Raw genomic sequence first — 17,022 nt, forward strand, 5'->3', positions numbered from 1 at the left:
TTGAGTATTTGATGCTGAAATTCATCTCGATGTAATGGGTCTAGCAGACACCATAAACGATAAGTTATCATGTGCTTTACTTGCTATATATGCTACTGCCAATTTAAAAAAAAAGAAGTATTTAGGAACCTAGTAAGTGAGCCATAATCATTGGACGAGATTCTGGAGCATTCTATGAATTTTAAAACACTATAATTTGCATATCTTCCGGTTTTCACTTACACGTTTTCGAATTAGGATTTCAAATTTTACTCCATAAGAGTAATATTGCATAGGAAACTATAAAGTGGATGACATTATTAGATTTATTTAAACTCCGACAGAGTTTGTAAGAAATATATAACCACCAATAGTGGCAATATTTTCTAAGTCTTGTTATAACTTAACTTCATAGTTCACTTGAACTCTAGCCGAGTACAATCATCAGAAGTGGTTATATTTCATATATCTCATTGTAACTAAATTGTGTTAACCATCAGAAGTGGCATATGCCTATGACCACCAGAAGTGGTATATGCCTATGACCACCAAAAGTGATAATTTAGGCTTGTTATGGTTACAATTGAAGATAAGTTAAAGAAAATTCTCCATATTACATACATGCTTCGATTTGCTCCTGAAGTAGCAAATATCTTAAAAGGAGGTTCGAATCATCACAATGTGATTTGGTTAATGCACGTTCAGATAATTATATTATATTCCCCGAAGGATGAGAATTTTTGATAAATATTGATTTATTCTCATAAGTGAATGTGACAATGTTAATAAAGCGTGTAAATATGAACGGGCTCTTGATATGAATATATTATAACTCACCTCCAGAAGAGGTAATATGATATACTCAATATTTTATATTTTAAATTTGCTCCTGAAGTAGTAAGCAATTAAAATTTTCTCCTGAAGCAGGAAAATATTATGTAGTGGTAGAAATATTATATTTCTTAATTTTCGTCATTTAATAGATTTAGAATTGTCTTTATATTGTTAATTTGATTATGATTTTCTCTCATAATACCAGAAGTGTCTGAGAAATATTTGATAGTACAAAATGTATCAAAAACGCGTGGAGAACTAACCGTTTGTCTAGAAGACACATGACACCAGTAGTGTCTGATAAATATTAGATTGTGGATAATAAATGAAGGCTCTCGAAGAGCTTATATACAAATATGTCATTCATATTATATGAATATGGTCAAAACATATGTTGTAGTAAACCTGAAGTTTACTAATACAAATGACTATCATATTGAGATCACAAATGATTGGAAGATTGAAAATCTTCATGTTTCTACAATCATAGAGGGTAAAATAATATGTATGTAAGAAGTTACCCGCCTTATTCTTCAATTTGTACTATATCATGTATCACAGTAAACCAGAAGTTTACTAATTCAAAAGCAGTCACAGTAAATCAGAAGTTTTACCGAGGCAAAAGTAGCTATTGTAAACCAGAAATTTACTGATACAAAAGTAATCACAGTAAATTAGAAGTTTACTGATGCAAAAGTTTATGTCATAGTAAATCAGAAGTTTACTTAGAGATAGCACATGCCATGATAAACTTGAAGTTTTCATTTGCCATTTTTAAATGAGCTATTTGAGAATTCAGATAAGCATATACTGAAGAACTAGAAGATTCTTCAAGAATTCTCTTGTGTTGCTTGTTCTCATAATAACTTGATTATACCAGCTAAAGTTGGGACTAAAATCCCCGAATTCTGGAATATATAAAAGGTGAATATGGGCTCATTCACCTACCATGTGAACCACTTTAGATGCATATATGGGATGGTTACATGTGTGTTTATTGTCAACCTGCAATTTGACATTTGAAATTGCCTTTCTCAATTAAGAGCATAATTTTCAGATTATGAAATCAAGATAGTTCATCTTGATGATGCTGGTTTATATCCAAGCTAGTTTAGCATTGAACACCTCCTATTAATGGCTAAACTATTACTTATGAGAACAAAACCTCATGTGTTGGTCTAATATTTTATAAATTGCATACAACAACACTTGTATGCATCAGACCAATAAAATATGATAAGTCCTCCCCTCACAATTGGTTTAGGATTAGAAATCAATTTTTTTTTACTATCTAATAACTTTTGATGTATGTTATATGATTAATTTCTCTACCACAATACACAAAGATATGTTTCCCAAAGAAGATTGTGGATATGAGTTAGTTTTTCTAATATTTGGGGGATGGAATAAACAGCTCGAAAATATGCTATATGAATCGAATTATCATTAATATGATCCTCACTTAGAAGATAATTCAATTCAAATACCAGAAGCATTTGTTGATCCAAAATTAAATATCATATTTTAGCTGCAAATGCTCCTATTAAAATTAAAGTCCCTGAAGGATAAAGTTTACTGCACGCATGAAGCGTAGTAAACTGATCGGTTCCAAAGTTAACAATCCTTGAAAAATAATAGGAGCAAATGATCAAAATGATCATAATGAGGAGGAAATGGTCTCTAGAAGAGCCCACGACATAATATTTCATGAAACTCCAGAAGAAGTTCAGGTACCTAAAAATAAAGAAAGTGATGAGATCTCAACAAGTTATGTCGCTTAGGAACCGATACGAAATAATCGTCGACGATATATTTGATACAATATAGTGCGCAATATTGTAAAAGTTTGTGAGGATCGGACCTGCAGTCTAGACACCTGAAGATGTCATGCCATTTAAATGCAAGTCATAACCTATATGACTCATTTGATTAAATCTATATGAAGATCCTTGAAGCATATAGTTCAAAGTCTCGAGAAGTGTACTCGATCATATTACAAAGGTCTTTGTACGATTTAAATCAATCTGGGTACATGTAATATAATCGCCTCAGTGAATATTTGCTAAAAGAAGGTTACATAAATGATATTTGTCCATATATTTTTATAAAGAAAATGGCATCACAATTTGTTATACTTGCTATTTATGTTGATGACATAAATCTTGTTGGAACTCCAGAAGAGCTCCAAAAGGCAATTGAATATCTTAAGAAAGAATTTGAGATGAAAGATCTTCGAAAAATAAAATTTTGTCTTGGTCTGCAAATTGAATATTTAGCAGACGAGATCTTTATCCATCAATCTGCCTATATAGAAAGAGTCTTTAAAGGCTTTTACATGGACAAAGCGCACCCATTAAGTACACCAAATGGGTGTTTGATCACTTGAAGTGAATAAGGATCCGTTCTGACCTCCAGAAGAGGATGAGGAACTCCTTGGTCCTGAAATACCCTATCTCAGTGCAATTGGTGCACTAATGTATCTTGCTAATGCTACAAGGCCTGACATAGTATTTTCTGTTAATTTACTAGTAAGATATAGTTCTTCTCCTACACGGAGATATTGAAACGGGATTAAGCATATATTACGATATTTAAAGGGAACTCTTGATATGGGTTTGTTTTATACTAACAAAGATAGTGCAGATTTTGTTGGTTATGCAGATGCAAGTTATTGATCTGATCCCCATAAAGATAGATCTCAAACCAGGTACGTGTTTATATGTGGAGGTACTATCATATCATGGCGCTACACAAAGCAATCTATTATTGCTACTTCTTTAAATCATGCTGAAATAATAGCTATTCATGAAGCAAGTAGGGAATGCGTATGGTTGAGATCAATAATTTATTTTATTCGAGAAAAATATGGTTTGGAATGTGAGAAAAAATTCACAATTTTATACGAAGACAATGCTGCATGCATAGCCTAATTGAATGGAGGATTTATAAAAGGAGATAGAACGAAGCATATTTCACCAAAATTATTCTACACACACGATCTTCAGAAAAATGGTGACATTGATTTGCAATAAATCCGTTCAAGTGACAATCTGACATATTTATTCACTAAATCTTTGCCAACTTCAACTTTTGAGAAGATGGTATACAAGATTGGAATGCAGAGACTCAAATATTTGAAACAAGATTTTCATCAGGAGGAGTAAAATACGCGATGTACTATTTTTACCTTACTAAGGTTTTTTCCCACAGGGTTTTCCTTATAAGGTTTTTAATGAGGCAGCTAGAAATGTGTATTACTAAATATGTGTACTCTTTTTCCTTCACTAGAATTTTTCCCACTGGATTTTTCCTAGTAAGGTTTTAACGAGACACAATACCTTTTAATGAACATCCAAGGGGGAGTGTTATGAAAATAATTATATTTTGGATGTCCATTTATTACTCCGCTATAGATAATCTTCCTGAAGAAGATTATCCATTTAGTACTCTGTTGAAATTTATCTACAAGCAGCTGATGCAGGCAGGTTGCAAGCAGCTCAATGAAATGATTTGCAACAGCTTATTATTAAACAAGCAAGTTGCAAGCAGCTCATGCAGACAACTTACAAGCAGCTAAAGAAAAGCCTTGCAGCTGCTTCCTGAAAAGCCTCGCAGCTGCTTCCTTTCTTCTATAAATAGAGGAGTTTTCAGTTCATTATGTACAGAATTTTGAAGTTGAATAAAAATGTCAATCTCCCTCTATACTTGTCTTCGATTTATTTACTTTACAGTTTTTATTTTATAACAATATTACTATATTTGACAACATTTTAGCTTTAAAATTCCTATTTACTCTTAGTGAAATTTTTTTATGTTTAATACCATAAGTTTCAAAAATCTTTTTTTCTTTCTTATAACTCCATGCTGAGTCAAACTATATTATATAAATTGGATTGGTGGGAAGCAGAATAAAGAAACTGTAGATCCAATAGGTATGCACACAACACACTTTCAGTTACTCAAATTCCACCAACCATTTGGAGAAGAATTGCATCAAAGTATTTTCTGTTGAAATATAGTGGCTTGAATAGAGCGGAATTCATAAATTCTAACTTAAGAAATTCGGGATCGAGGCACATTCATTGATTCATTAACTGATATTCATAAATATAAGGAGTTTTCACAAATATGATCTTCAAAACTAAGCAATCTATTTATAAAATACAGGGGTAAAGTAGCTTACAGAAAAAGAGCATTTGTAAAATGTTGCATCATCCTTTCAAACATTAAACAGAGCTGGATTTGCAGTGGCTGTGCTTACTTGTACTTCAGGCAGATGCGGATCCAGTATTTGATTGTTACAGGTGTCACTCAGGGGCAGATACACATTTATCGAAGCGGTGTCACGCGATACCACTTCGTTGGATTTTTTTTATTAAATATATGTATTAATACTGTGAGGAAACAAATAAGTAGGAAAATATGACACCAATTGACATAAGTTGTCTCTTGGTGCATTGATTGTGTACTTATTTTGCTCTAAGAGGTTAGAGGTTCAAACCTCAACTAACACAACGTGTTTGCAAATATTTGAGAGAATCTATGTGATTAAAAATTGTGATGAAGTACAATTTAATTCATAATTTTTTCTAATTTAAGGCTCAACAAAACCAATAGACTAAAACTATTTCTTGTCTAGAAGTATGATAACTAAAGTTATTATTTCTGTTCTTCTATAAATTTTGACACCGCTAATAAAAATTTATGCTAAGAGATTGAACTTGGGTGTACATTTAGCCAGTTCGATCCATTTTTGATTAATTCGGTTCGATTCGGTTCGGTCCATTTTGAATTAATTCAATTCAATTTAAAAGATTATTTTATGCATAAATGAATATGTGATCACAAAATCGAATAAGTTCTGTCCAATTCGGTCTAAGTCTCTGGATTCAAATTCGATTAATATGATTAGAAAATAAAAAGTAAAAATAAAATTTTAAATTAGAAAATACACCACTTCAATCTACATATAGCTCGATTAATATTATGTCTTTGATGCATCACTCTAATTTCTAAACGTAATAAAATATTATTAGATGGACAAAAAGAGGAAATAATTAAAATCACATTCAAATAAATTTGAAGATCTAGAAAAAGAAAAAAGGAAGCAAATATACAATTTAAATAAATAATAAAAAGGAGATTGTACAAATAGAGTGAATAACAAAGGTGAAGAAATTAATTAAAATAATTTAAAAGAAGGAGCATAAGGAAAAGAAAGGAAAGGGAAAATAGATAACAACAAAACAACTAGGACCACATTAGAGTCACGATCCTGAGCATTTTATGTGGAGTTCCAGTGCCTTAACCGTGGCAAATCCAGTCATTTTGTGACTTGGGGTGCCACTCGTTATATATGTTCAACATTTTGAGAAAAATATCAGTACATATATAAAATTTTACTCGAGCGATCGGGTGGCATACCACCATAGATCCGCCCTTGACTTCAAGCAATTCCAAACGACGTTCCAGTGTATCACGCTTCTCATTTAGTGTCGCCAATTTACTCTTTGTCGTTGCCTCTAAATTTACAACAAAATTAACCGTCACACTATTAAAAAAAGGAAAAAAATGATAAAATCTAACCAGTACTCGGTATTCACACCAAACCAGTACATGTGTTAACTGATGTAAATTTTTACTTTAATTTTTAACTACTAAGGTTAAATTGCTTAATTTGGTATAAATACCGGACACATTAATTACTGAAAAATTACTCAAATGAAATTTAAGGAGTTAGAGAATAGTTACCGAATTGGACAGGGAAGTCGAAAAGCTTACAGACATTAATGGAGATGTTAGAAATGAATTCACGATTCTTCCAATCGGCTTGGACTGCTATACCTACATTCATGGCGTTGGTAATTCTGTCGGCTCTAGCCATATTTTGCCCTACTGGTTTCGACTGAGAGTGAAAAATATAGAGATCTGAAAGGAGAACAAATAATTCAGCGACAATTTTCTTATATTTTTGCAATTGAGTAGATGGAGCTGAGCAGCGTTTAGCTTAGTCGTTCCGTTGACGGTTGTTTTCCCCCTTGTGTTATTTGTCTTAGATTTTCTTTTTTAAATCTTTTTCTTTATTTTGGGTTTTGGGTCCAGCTTATTAGGGTTGTTCAAAATCGAACCGTAATCGTTAACTTAATCGAAAAATGATTTATTGGCTTATTGTGATACAAATATTAGCCATTAGCTCATGAAAATTAGTTGCACACGTTTTGGCGGGAAAAGTAGTTATTGTTTGTGTCACACAATTAGCGTACCTGTATTTCCTTTTCCTTTTATTTCAGCATTTTAGCTTTATTACAATCTTATAAATAAGAGGTACACCAAATGTAAAGGCATTGAGATTGATATATGAATTGAATTTCTCTCTTCCTCCTCTTCTTCTCTCTAAATTTTGCCTTTCCTCGATCAACTCTTCTGTTCTTCTCTCATTTTTGTTACTAATTCACTATTTCATTAAAGTGATACCTCAATTTGATATCAATTGGTATTAGAGCTCGTTAGACGATGGGACCACATAGAGCTGTCGACGTAGTAACTAGCAATCAACCCATGGATTTGCAGGAGCAATATGAAGATCTAGCAACTCAACAGTTAGATCTAAGGGCATAAATGGCTCAGAAACAGCAAAAACTCATGGATGATTTGGACAAAAGCCATGCTGAGCTGCTCCATATGGTAAGTTCTCTAAAAACTTCCTTCGATGATTTGCAATTGAACCAACAATCGAAGGACAATGCTTCTACTTCGACTGCTAGGGATAAGGTTTTACAATCAGGGTAAGGTATATTAGGTCCTAATCCTTATTGTGGTAATACAAATCGAGTTCATATTTTGATTTTTCCTCGTTTCAATGGGGAAAATATGAAAACCACATTATATAGGATTGAGCAGTATTTTTTAGAAGATGATACTCCTCTCAATCGGAGAGTGAGGCTGGTAGTTATGAACCTCGATGATGAGGCCTTAGCTTGGCACCAAGCCTACCTCAAATGTCGAAATGAACCTGTGCTACCCTCTTGGGATGAGTATATTACTGAGTTAATCAAAGCATTTGGTGGTGATTTTTCTGATCCTATGCTATAGTTGAAACAATTGAAATAAACAGGATCTGTTAGAGAATTTCAATTTGCCTTTGATAGATTGGTAGCTTAATGTAACTTAACTATTGAGCAAGCTATCTCTTGCTTCCTTGGTAGTTTGAAAGAGGAATTAGTGAATCCTATCACGATGCATGAGCCTAAAACTTTAGCTAAAACCTGCAGGCTAGCTGAGGCCACTTTCGCTGCTAATGCCAGAGCTCAGAAACACACTTCAGCTGGTTACTCTGCTGCTAAGCAGATTCCTTATGATAATCAAGGCCCTAAACCTCCTTCCTCTCCAGCAATTAGTCATACATCTCGACTTCCATTACATGTTGCTAGCACTGATGTGGTACATAGGAGCAGGAGGACTATTTCTCTAGCTGAGATGCAGGCAAAAAGGGCCCAGGGATTATGTTATTTCTGTGATGAGAAATATACTACAGGCCACAAATGCAACCTTCCCAAACAATTGCTTGTCTTAAAGCTTGAAGGACCTGATACTTTACCTACAGAAGAAGGAGACAACATTTCTGAAGCTGAAAAACTTCTTGAGGAGAGGACTGTTGCTGAAGAAGGACATCCTCACATTTCACTATGTGCATTAGCTGGTATCCAAAGAGCATAAACCATTCATGTTACAAGTTACAATGATAAGAGCCCATTCAAATTCTCCTAGATGGTGCTAGCACCCATAATTTCATAGATTCAGCAGCTGCAAAGAAGCTAGGTTGTTCTGTTACTCCTACTGTGCTAAGCTATGTTAGCTTAGGCAACAACGCTCTGAAGCCACTTCTGGAGTGGTAAAGGATTTTAAGTGGATGCTGTAGGGTACTACATATGTATCAAACCTCATTGTCTTTCCTGTTTGTAGATATGATTTGGTTTTAGGAGCCTTGTGGATGAAGACCCTATGTCCAGTCACAATGGACTATTCAGCCTTAACTATGACCTTTAACTACCAAGGCAAACAACATCTCTTGAAGGGAGTTTCAGAGGATTATAAGCTTTCTAGTTCTAAGGCTGTCAACAAGTATCAATGTGATAATGCTCAGTAGTATATGCTACAAGTACTGCTTGTGGAAGTGATGGACTTATGCTAGCCCTACATTTACCTACAGATGAGCCAATGCCACAGTCACTCAGAGACTTATTAACAACCTATAAGCAGGTATTCTCAGAGCCTATTGCACTACCTCCTCAAAGGGGTGCATTTGACCACAGGATCCCATTGCAACCTGGTACCAAACCAATCAACATCAGGCCCTATAGATATTCTTCTATAAAGAAGGATATCATTGAGAAGTTGGTAAAGGAGATGTTGCAACAAGGGTCATCCAGTACAGTAACAACCCTTTCTCCTCACCTGTGGTGGTGATAGGTAAGGATGGCACTTGGAGGTTATGTGTAGACTACAGGGACCTAAACCAATGCACTATTAAAGATAAATTCCCTATTCCTATCATTGATGACTTGTTGGATGAGTTATCAGGGGCTTCTATCTTTTCTAAAATTGATCTCAGGTCTGGTTATCACCAGATCAGGATGGTTTCTGAAGATGTACCTAAGATAACATTCAAAACTCATATGGGACACTATGAGTATTTGGTCATGCCTTTTGGCTTGACCAATACTCCTTCCACTTTTTAGTGCTTAATGAACCATGCAGAAGCTTCTCGGAAGATTTGTGCTTGTTTTCTTTGATGATATTCTAATCTACAGTGTGAATTTGCAAGATCATCTTCTTCATTTACAACAGGTTTTTGACATTATGGTGCAGAACAATTTATTGGCAACCATTCTAAATGTGTTTTTGGTGTGTCAAGTATTGAATATTTGGGTCACTTTATCTTTGCACAAGGAGTTGCTACTGACCCAAAGAAGATAGAGGTTGTGCAACACTGGCCTAATCCCACAACTCTGAAGCAATTAAGAGGCTTCCTTGGGTTAGCTGGGTACTATAGGAAGTTTATCAGAGGTTATGGCCTTATTAGTTGACCTCTCACAGACCTGCTGAAGAAGGATAATTTTCTATGGACTGAGGTTGCTTCACAAGCCTTTGCTGAGCTTAAACTGGCACTCACTACTGCACCTGTTCTAGCCTTGCCAAATTACTCCTTACCATTTGTTGTTTAGACTGATGCTAGTGGATCTTGTATTGGTGTTGTCCTTACGCAAAACAACCATCCTATAACCTTTATTAGTAAAGGGTTGGCTCCCAGGCATGCTGCATTGTCTATGTATGAAAGTGAGCTTCTTGCATTAGTCTTTGCTGTGACATGGTCATATGATATCCTCAGCTAACACTTTATTGTCAGAACTGACCAGAAAGCACTCAAATATCTTTTAGAACAAAAGCTCCATACTGATTCTTAGATTAGGTGGTTGGCTAAACTCTTGCCTTTTGATTTTGAATCCAATATAAAATGGGAAGGAGAATGTAACTGAAGATTCGCTATCTAGAGTTCAATGAGTATCACTGATGACCATGCTCCTTTCTTCATTTCAAGCTGACTTATGAAAAGACATTCAAGCTAGTTGGTATTCAGATCCTGAATTGAAGGCTTTGATTACTTTATTGCACCAGCAACCTCAGAAACACTTCACTTGGGCGAATGATCAGCTTAGAAGGAAAGGCAAGCTGCTAGTTGGCAACAATGCTGCTTTGAGAAAATAAATACTCACACTTTAGCATTCCACTCCCTCTGGGGGTCAATCTGGTATGGATGCGACTATAAGGAAGGTTCTTACTTATTTCTATTGGAAGAGGATAAGAACTGACATTATGACCTTTGTTCACAAGTGTTCTGTGTGCCAAAGAAATAAGTATGACACCGGTGCATCCCTTGACATTCTCCAACTTTTGCCTATTCCTGCTCTTCCTTGGACAAACATCACAATGGATTTCATAGAAGGTTTGCCTAAGTCTCGAGGCAAAGCAGTTATATGGGTCATTGTTGATCGACTTACTAAACATGCTCACTTTATTGCTTTGGCTCACCCTTATACTGCTCAGTCTCTTGTCCCTATTTTCTTGGATAATATCTTTAAACTTCATGGTTTTCCTGCTTCCATTATAAGTGACAGAGATCCCATCTTCATTAGCTCTTTTTGGAGATAATTTCTTACTGTTCAAGGAGTTACCTTGAACACCTCCATTGCGTACCATCCTTAAACTGATGGTCAGACAGAGGTGCTTTATCGTTGTTTGGAAACTTAGCTCCGATGATTTTGCACTGATTCAATTTCTGACTGGTCTTCTTCCTTGCCTTAATTGAATGGTGGTACAATACCAGTCTACATACTGCTATTAAAACTTCACCTATTGAGCTTCTTTATGGTTATCCACCGCCCCCACATTTGCCTTACTTACCTGGGGATTCAGAGGTAGAATCTATTGAGGACATTTTCCTGCTTTGTGAGTTCAAGCTCCAATTAGCTATGTTTCATCTCACTCGCGCACAACAGAGAATGCAATCTCAAGATAATGCCCACAGGTCGGACATGCAATTCCAAGTTGGTGATTGCGTCTTTGTCAAGCTTCAACCATATAGATAGTCTTCCTTATCCTCCTTTCCCTATCACAAGTTGACTTCTCGCTACTTTGGACCATATCCTATAGTTGAGAAAGTTGGTGTTGTTGCTTATAAACTGCCTTCCACCTAAAGTTCTGATCCACCCCACATTTCATGTATCCCAGCTCAAATTTTGTCATGAAGTCCCTACTGAAATAATGCGCCATCTTGTAGTAGATTTGGCTAGTCAATTCTGCCCTGTTCCTAAGTTGATTATGGAAAGAAGGCTGATCAAGAAGGACTACAAGGCTGTTGTTCAATGTTTGGTTAAATGGGCTGGACTGGATGCTTCCTATGCTACTTGGGAATTAGTTTATGCCCTTAAAGCTCGTTTCCCTTCCTTCACTCCTGAGGACAAGGGTGTTGTTCAACCGGGGAGGTATTGATACAAATATTAGCCATTAGCTCTTGAAAAGTAGTTGCACACGTTTTTGGGGGAAAAGTAGTTATTGTTTGTGTCACACAATGAGCGTGTCTGTATTTCCTTTTCCTTTTATTTTAGCATTTAGCTTCATTACAATCTTATAAATCGGAGGTATACCAAATGTAAAGGCATTGAGATTGATATATGAATTGAATTTCGCTCCTCCTCCTCCTCCTCCTCCTGTTTTCTCTAAATTCTGCCTCTTTTCGATCAACTCTTCTGTTCTTCTCTCATTTCTGTTATTAATTCACTGTTTCATTGAAGTGATACCTCAATTTGGTAACATATGGGTATCGGGTTATCGGGGTAACGGTTGGTGAACGAATTGAAACTTTATAATTAATGGCTTGGGAGCAGATTACTTAATTTCCTTATCGGATTAAATATTAACCCGTTAAGAATTTTTATATTTATACTTTTACCCCTATGTATATAATTTGAAACCCTAAGGCCTATAATATAAATCCCTAATCTATCAAGTCTCAATAGCAGTCGATAAGCACCCCTAATTTATCAAATCTCTATAGACAACTTGAATTTAAATGTTGGTACTGATTCAAACTAGCTTTCTGACATATTAGACTTCAGTTACCAACACTTACCAGATTGGTTGAAAATAATGCTTAGTTTCTTATTTAGCATTCCTGGAGGGCAAGGAAATTCCAGTTACTAAGCTGACTAAGGTTGTTGAAGGATTTTTGTCTAGTAATTTGAGGAAAGAGCTTGGATGATGTAGCAACTGATTATTTGATGACTCTTATGGTTGAGCTAGTTGTAATTGCCAAAAAGAAATCAAAAGGTGGGGTAAAAAGAAGCTTTCTTTATAATCTAGCACATGATTTCTATGGGAAAATGATAATTTTTCTAGTTCTTTACTTCTCTTTTATTGTCTATTTGGTTTAGGCGATAAACCGTCCGCTAATCGTTAATCCGATACCAATCCACCCAATGGCTAACAGATTACTATATTTATAAACCGATAACCATTAAGTCGAACCGTTAGACATAAATAATCGCCCGATCCGCCTGATAAGCACCGCTACCGCTCATATAGTGTAGGTAAGAAAAACGACGGAGACAGATACCTTCTTATCTTTAAAGGCAAGCATTCCTTAATTGGAAAAAAATGTTAAAGAGTAATGACCATTTCGAATTATGAATAGATTTCAATACAAAATATTAGGAGTTTACGAGGAAAAGTAATTATATACTAAGTACTAACTAGTAATTACTCTTTATCATATATGAGAAGAAACCATGTAAATAAGCTATACAGTTTCACTTTCTTCGTCTCATTTCATATGAAGTTGTTTGATTAAATACGAATTTAATAAATTAAAAATAACTTTTGATTTGTAAATCAAATATATGCAAAGCACTAAAGTGAGAGCTTCGCAATTTGTTTCTTTTTCGCTTTTCCTATAATATATAAAGAACGAACTTTCATATCAAGTGATCTTAACAAGTCATGCCATTATCGATAAAATAGGAATGGTAAGATTAAATAGTTTCTAAAAAGAAAAATATGTGTTTCTCTTTTAAAAAGATTGTGTCACAAAAAATGGACAAAGGAATAAATATATATAAGATTGCTTTGCCCAAGAATCCAGAGTTCATATCGAGGAACAGGGGCAGATCTAACATTTATATAATTGGTTCCTTCCTATATTAGATTTGACTTGAATCCTATATACATGTTAAAAACTCACTAATTAAATAAAAATTAATGATTTTGAAACCAGTAAATGAAAAGGATCCCAAAACTTGAATTTATAATGATCAAATTCTGCATTTGCCTCCCTGGAGAAATACTTCCCCTCTTTTCTCCCCTCAAAAGTTCCATTCTTGAAGTAGTCTTTTCTCCTTTTCTTTGCCACTACCCTTGTGATTTCTTTTTGAAGAATGAGGGGCAAGGGATTGATCAAGAAAGGTCTTGCAGAATCCCAGACAACTTCAATGGTTGCACCAATCAGAGCTTTGATGTCCCGTCTTCTTTGCTTTGCAATTCGTCTATCCTCATTTTCTTCATCCTTCGGCTTTTGCAAAGTAGCCTGGTACTATCGCAGCTTTGGCCTTGTGTCACGACCCAAAAATTTAACTAGTCGTGATGACACCTAACTCAATCCGTTAGGTAATCCAAATAACAATAATCCGGTTCAAAAGAGATTTACTGAGAAAATAAGTAATGTAATAACTGAACTTTAATACACTTCCCAAGAATTGGTAGTACAAATCATGAGCTTCTAAAATTTAGAGTTTACAAAGCTGGTATGAAATAAATACATCATCGGTTTGAAATATACATGAATAGATTAAAAATTCTAAAGCTACCAAGAACAAAAAGCAGTTATGGTCGGAACGCAAGTACATCTTCAATTCCAGCTCTCCCCATACACAACAACATCAGCATCCAAAAATCTGCACGCAAGGTGCATAAGTGTAGAATGAGTACAACCGATCCCATGTACTCAATAAGTAACAAACCTAACCTTAGGTTGAAAGCAGTGACGAGTTTGGACAAAGGTCAGAGTCCAATGCCAATATCCAAGAACAATTCGTAACAATATAAGAAAAACTATACAAGTAATGACTAAACAGTATGATGCTCAGCTCGTTTACAGTTACGGAAAATAGTCATGCTTTTCAAGTATAACAGTAAAACCCAGTTCCTTCACCGAAATCACCAAAATATGAGTAAGTCTGAAAAACTGTAATTTTTTCCAAAACCTTTTTTCCCTAAATACCTCAACAATAAATATGAGGAAAGTACATCTCTATGCCTACATGTCAATGTGCATGTGAAGTCATAAATGTCACAAAACCGTGTAACATGAGGGAATGCATCTCTATGTTTATGTGTCAAGTATACATGATAACGCAATGCACTACAGTGATGAACTCATGTATCCACACTCTCAGAGTACTCAGTCTCACTGTCTCACACTCCCACTCATCACGCTCAATCACTCAACACACTCAGTCACTTAGCATTGTATAGGGCAGATCCAACCAAGAGCAGATCCATCCCAAATGCTAATAAATTCTACTGCGGCATGCAGCCCGATCCCATCGTAAATCAATAGCAACTGCACTCACTGTGGGTGTGCAGACTCCAGAGGGGCAGATCCAACCCAATCGCTATAATAAGCCAATCATGGCATGAATCAATAAAGCATGTTGCGGCGTGCATCCCGATCCAATCAATATCACTCACAATCCGGCCCTCAGGCCCCAACTCAGTCATCAATTTCTCCAATCTCTCGGGCTCACAATGTCTTGAAAGTCAGCCTAAAAATGATGATATGATGTATCAATAAATAGCAATGGAAACTGAGATATGATATGCAAATGAATGAGTATGACTGAGTATGTAATTGCAATGTAAGCAAATAACTAATCAGAAATGATCTCAGTGAGTCCTAACATGATAAACATATAGCCTAGACATGGTTTCTAACATGAATCAGATCTCAATTACTCTAGCACGTAGAAATTTCATGAATAGGAACAAGTTTATGTCGCTACACAGTACCACATAATCAATCGAGTCATAATTCATACGGTGCACGCCCATACACCCGTCACCTAGCATATATGTCACCTCAACACCAACACATAACACGTATATTTAGGGGTTCATACCCTCAATACCAAGTTTAGAAGCGTTACTTACCTTGAACAAGCGGAATCCAATACCGATCAAGCCACACAATACTCTAGAAATGCCATCCCACCTATACCAACCTCTGAACGACTCGAAACTAGCCAAAAGCAACTCAAATACATCAAATAATGTCTAAGAAAATAATTCAAATTGATAAAAGTCAAATCTTTAATCAATGACCTGAAGTCAACCAAAAGTCAACGCGAGACCCATATCTCGGAATCCGACAAAAGTTACAAAAATACGAACGTCCATTCAACCACGAGTAAAACCATACCAAATTTACCAAATTCCGAATCCGAATATATGTTCAAAACTCAAAATTCATTTTATAAAATTATAGACAATTCCTCTAATTTCTCTTTAAAAATCAATAATCATACGCTGAAAATGAATATTAATTCATGAAATATAATCAAAACCGAGTAGAGGACACTTACCCCAATCCATATGGTGAAAATAGCCTAAAATATCACTAAATCCCGAGGTCCCCAACTCAAAATATGGATAAATGGCTCAAAGGTCCAAAATTGGATATTAAATCCACTACCAAGCTTCCTTCTTCGCGATCGCGGACATCCCTTCGCGATCACGATGAACAAATTTTTCAACAGCGATTTCCAAACTCTTCCCAGATAGCCTATAGAATATCTACCATAACTCTTTGTGCAGAACTCCGCATTCCAAACGGTTTCGTTTTCTGAAACCTAGACACATAGGGCTATAACTTTTATTTTTGGATAATTTCTAAATTCCTTATAGATTGCACGATATAAGCTTCCAAAGTCAACCTTGTGCAACAGAAATTCCTCCTACGTGATCGCGAAAAGGCTTACACGATCGTGATTCACAAGTCCACAAACTGCAGTTTGCTCATCGCGAACACGACCAAATATTTGCGACCGCGATGCATACCCCTGTAGCCAAAAATCAGCAACTGAAAATAGCCTAAAAATGGTCCGAAACCACCCCGCCCTCGGGGCTCCACGCCAAACATCTACACAAGTCTGGAAACATCATGCGAACTTGCTCGCACGATCAAATTACCAAAATAACACCTGGAACCATGAATCGGATATCAATACGCATGAAATATGAAGGGAGAACTCAAGAACTTCTAAAATTACAACCAAGCGTCCGAATGCTATCAAACCAACTCCGAACGACCCCGAATTTTGCAGGCAAGTTCCAAATCATAACGCAAACCTATTCGACGTTTCAAATCTCACTTAACAATATCAAAATCATAAATCGCACCTTAAATCGACTTAATTAAGTTAATGAACTTTCAAAATTCAAAACTAATGGCGAACAAGCCTAAACACCTCGGATTAATCTCAAATTTGGCACACAAGTCATAAATGACATAATGGACTTACTATAACTTCTGGAATCAAAATCCGACCCCGATATCAATAAAGTCAAACCTCGGTTAAACCTATAAACATTTCTAAACCT

At 35.6% G+C, this 17,022-nt stretch overlaps 1 protein-coding gene across 1 annotated transcript; it reads left to right on the forward strand.

Moving 5' to 3' along the window:
- Positions 1–6,554: 6,554 nt before the first annotated feature.
- On the forward strand, positions 6,555–12,064 carry LOC142168767 (uncharacterized). Its single transcript, XM_075229765.1, has 3 exons — positions 6,555–6,674; positions 7,384–7,497; positions 8,085–12,064. The coding sequence occupies exons 2-3, from the start codon at positions 7,460–7,462 to the stop codon at positions 8,527–8,529; spliced, it is 483 nt and encodes a 160-aa protein (XP_075085866.1). The 5' UTR covers positions 6,555–6,674; positions 7,384–7,459; the 3' UTR covers positions 8,530–12,064.
- The last annotated feature ends 4,958 nt before the right edge of the window (positions 12,065–17,022 follow it).

Source organism: Nicotiana tabacum, chromosome 14 (genome assembly GCF_000715075.1).
Source record: "Nicotiana tabacum cultivar K326 chromosome 14, ASM71507v2, whole genome shotgun sequence".
Classification (NCBI taxonomy): Eukaryota; Viridiplantae; Streptophyta; class Magnoliopsida; order Solanales; family Solanaceae; genus Nicotiana; species Nicotiana tabacum.